At 41.3% G+C, this 3,618-nt stretch overlaps 1 protein-coding gene across 9 annotated transcripts in view; it reads right to left on the reverse strand.

The window, feature by feature from the left end:
- Window positions 1–3,618, reverse strand: part of LOC118431376 (tubulin polyglutamylase TTLL7-like) — a 54,278-nt gene that overhangs the window by 15,000 nt on the left and 35,660 nt on the right. For 2 of the 9 annotated variants that reach the window (XM_035842523.1, XM_035842520.1), the window contains one exon: window positions 630–790. In XM_035842523.1, the coding sequence (XP_035698416.1) occupies window positions 630–717 (88 nt within the window). In that variant the 5' untranslated portion in view covers window positions 718–790. Of the gene's footprint in view, window positions 1–323; window positions 365–499; window positions 534–629; window positions 791–1,583; window positions 2,583–3,618 lie in introns of those variants that run through there. The other 7 variants (XM_035842525.1, XM_035842517.1, XM_035842522.1 and 4 more) reach the window with 6 other exon arrangements.

Consider the following 3,618-nt stretch of genomic DNA (forward strand, 5'->3'; position numbering starts at 1 on the left):
TAGTGCACCAGGAAAGGGTTCCATGTAGGCAAATCTTGTATATCCTGTGTTTTTTGTAGATCAATTTTATCGATATAGTTTAGACCTTTCGAATTGTGTATCTTTCAAGTACTAAGACAAAGACTTCACAAACATTAAGAACGAGCCAACTGTATCCAATGATCAAGCACGCGCTCTAGTACACACCTCCAGCCAGCACGGGCACATGGCTTCTAGTGCATTATGACTAAGTTGTATTCTGCAATACTAATAGTACTGGTACAGGAATAGATTATGGTTTGTGTGAAAAATGAATTTGTGAATGCATTGATTGTGGTACTAACCTGTCTGAATGGATGCCATACTGTGCAATAGATATAAGAGATATAAGAGATTGGATGCCAACTTTGGTAGTACCACTGGGCATGTGGCTTCTAGTGCATCATGACTAGGTTTCATTCTGCAATACTTTACTACTAGTACTAGTTTGTGCATAAAATGAATTGATTGTGGCACTAACCTGTCTGAATGGATGCCATACTGTGCGATAGATTATTAGAGATCAGGTACCAACTTTGGTAGCAGGGCATGTGGCTTCTAGTGCATTATGACTAGGTTTCACTCTGCAATACTACTGTACTTGTACTAACCTGTCTGAATGGAAGCCATACTGTGTAAGGATGCTGTTGTCTGTGGTGCAGGAGTGGAGCGTACGGAGTCTGAGACGGCTGCGGGCATGGTGACAGGTGGGAACACTCTCAACCAAGGTTACTCTCACATGGTAGTCCTCTTCCGTCTCCGTTTTAGTCTACTAAGGAAAACACATTTATAGTAAAGATAGAGTCAAATCAAGGAGGTTGAAAGAGAACCTCCTTGGTCAAATGGAGGATAGGAACTTCTAATTCTTCTGATAACTTCCTTCTTCTCTTTTCTTCTTCGTCTTTTGTACTGCTACGCCCCTTGGGATACACCTAGTAAACTTGTACAACAATTCAACTTTTGGATCAAAGTATCAAATATTAAGTTCAAGCCATCTGTATCTGTATCTATATAGCCAGTATGACAGCCCTTCTGCGTAACATGCCAGCTTCGCAGGCACGCGTCGCGGCAGCAGCTGGTTATATTACACTGAACAACCCATCACACCTAACTTTGCACATCTATCTTCAAGCGTTCTTTAAAACTATCCAGAGAAGATGCCCCTCTATACTGTGCCTGGTGATAAAAAATTCCACTCTACGATAGCTCAGGGAAACCATTGGTTGTTGTACCACCCACAGAGACCAACGATGTCAGTAATCTGAATGGAAGAGCGGTCCAAACTGGAGCTAATATTCCCATCTGGCTAAAAGATCTCTACTCTACTCTTGTTTTCACTTCTTAGCCCTGTGTTTACTTTGTATTTTTTTTTCACGTCCCTTTTCACATGTGATGTTGAAGACTTCTTATCACATTTCCTCGGGACAGAATAGAGTAGAACGACCTTGCCCTACTACTATGGGAGAAGCGGGATCCAATGTCTTAGACATAAACAGTTTCTTAAAGATACAACAAAAGGTTCAGTATCACAGGGGTGGGAGGGGGGCGTTAATTTTCCCACATACCTTTGATGAGGCGATCGTCCGTTCTGCAAAGTTCGGTGACAGCGTCTCTCAAGATGGCTTGCGTCTCATTCGCCGATTTTCTGAAGTCTTAACCGACGACCCGACTCTACTGTCTCAACCCCTAGCTACTGCGGCAGCTCTACCTTTGTTTGGAGTCCTTTATAATGTCCTTTGCTAAGTCTGCAGACGAAAGAAAGTCCCACAACTTTGGCTAGTTGACGCGAAGCATGGCCGTTGTTTGGCCTCGGTCGGACAGTGACGTTCCCCTGTGCTGGTCCGGCCAATCTAGAAGGCTGTAAGACTATACTTTTTGTCTTTAAGTAACGTTATACCTCGTGTTGACCCTTAAAGAAGGTTGCCATACCTGGAGACAGCGACCCTACTGGGAAACTTGGGCTGACTAACCGGTCCGGTCACGTGACACACGCCATGACGACGAGATAACAACAGAGGGCGCAGGTTCGGAGCTCCAAGCAGATGTAGGGTGCGGCTTGTTATAAACGACGTGTTTTTTGCGCCGTTTTGTTTGTCTTTCTTGTGATCCGAGTTTTGCCTTTCTTCCTCAATATAGTGGGAAGTAAATAGACAAAAATGGATCGCTAGAAAGACCTGCAGAATGCAGAAAAATGACGTGCAGAAAAAGCCTTTCCACCGTGCCTTGGTAGGTTCCAACTCAAAGCAATTAAACAAAACAAAGGCGTGCCGATGCACGTGCTGGTGTTTGTTTTTGTTTTGGAAGGTAACAGGACACTGTGTAGTGATAATATTTTATTTAGAAGAATAGAAGCGTTGTACATATAACTATTCTCCCCGTCATGTTGCAGACATCACACTTATTTATCTATCACATTTACTTTTACGTTTACTAGTTCTGCATAGTATTGCAGGACAGAAAACGTGACAGCTGGAAAAGTTGTGATAACTTGTTTTTATAACGATTATCATTTATCTATAGTGTATTTTAGTAGTGAAAGAATGTGAAAGAGGAGCGCTATCCCATTTTTTTCACAAATTTATCCCTCTTCAAGTGAAAAATGTGACAGCACCCTTCTGTAACAACACTTTCTAGTAAGAGGAATGAATTTGACCAAATGTACTGGTGAAATAATGTGACAACCATTATCAATCATTCAATGAATGAATGAAGACCTTTTGCACCACAGGGCTAAGTACAGGTGACACGGTAACAATTATAAACATGTAACAATGGTACCAATCTCTTCTCTGGGGGTAGGTGACCAACATCGACGAGCCGATGAATCTCATATACATCTGAATGTAACTGTTAATCTCATATACATCTGAATGTAACTGTTAATCTCATATACATCTGAATGTAACTGTTACATATATACGTCTAATCTACTCTAGTACATTCGACATCATCTCGCTTCTTGGTAATTGCATAAATGTAGTTAGCTGTATGATTGGTTAAATTTGGTTTGTCGAAGGCTGTAAGAAATATACTTAGTAGATTTCTTTCAGTTAACTATTCAAGTACATGAAGTGAGGAAATCTACTTAACACATAGTCGAATAGAATACATGTCTTTCTATCGCTATCATACAAAGGACATTCTCCTACGCAGAGGGACCAAAGTCGTGTCGAAACTCCGCTGAGTTAGATAGCCGTTAAGGGACGGTGCGCAGGAGGATGACAAAGGACAATCTACAGTAAAATGTATCTAGTCTTCTAGATCTACTTTACCTAAACTACAGAATCGACAGATTCTTTGCTCTAGAGGAGTATGGTTATCGGTCTTCCTGACTCGATTAGCAAGTTGTGACAGCTGATTCTTAGTTTTGGTACGGTAGATCTGTGACGTACATTTACAATATTAAGATAACCTTCTTCGTTATAGGATTGTTTTAACCCTATTCAGACCGGGGGGGGGGGGGGGCTTTTGAGGCCTGTACCAATTTTGATGTCCTACAACGCCAGAACGGCTTATGCTAAAAACACCAAATTTAATGGATTTTCCTAAAATATTGTTGGTAACAATTTCACGAAGTTTGACTAATTTTCCATTTTTTCG

This window comes from Branchiostoma floridae, chromosome 15 (assembly GCF_000003815.2).
Source record: "Branchiostoma floridae strain S238N-H82 chromosome 15, Bfl_VNyyK, whole genome shotgun sequence".
In the NCBI taxonomy this organism is placed as follows: Eukaryota; Metazoa; Chordata; class Leptocardii; order Amphioxiformes; family Branchiostomatidae; genus Branchiostoma; species Branchiostoma floridae.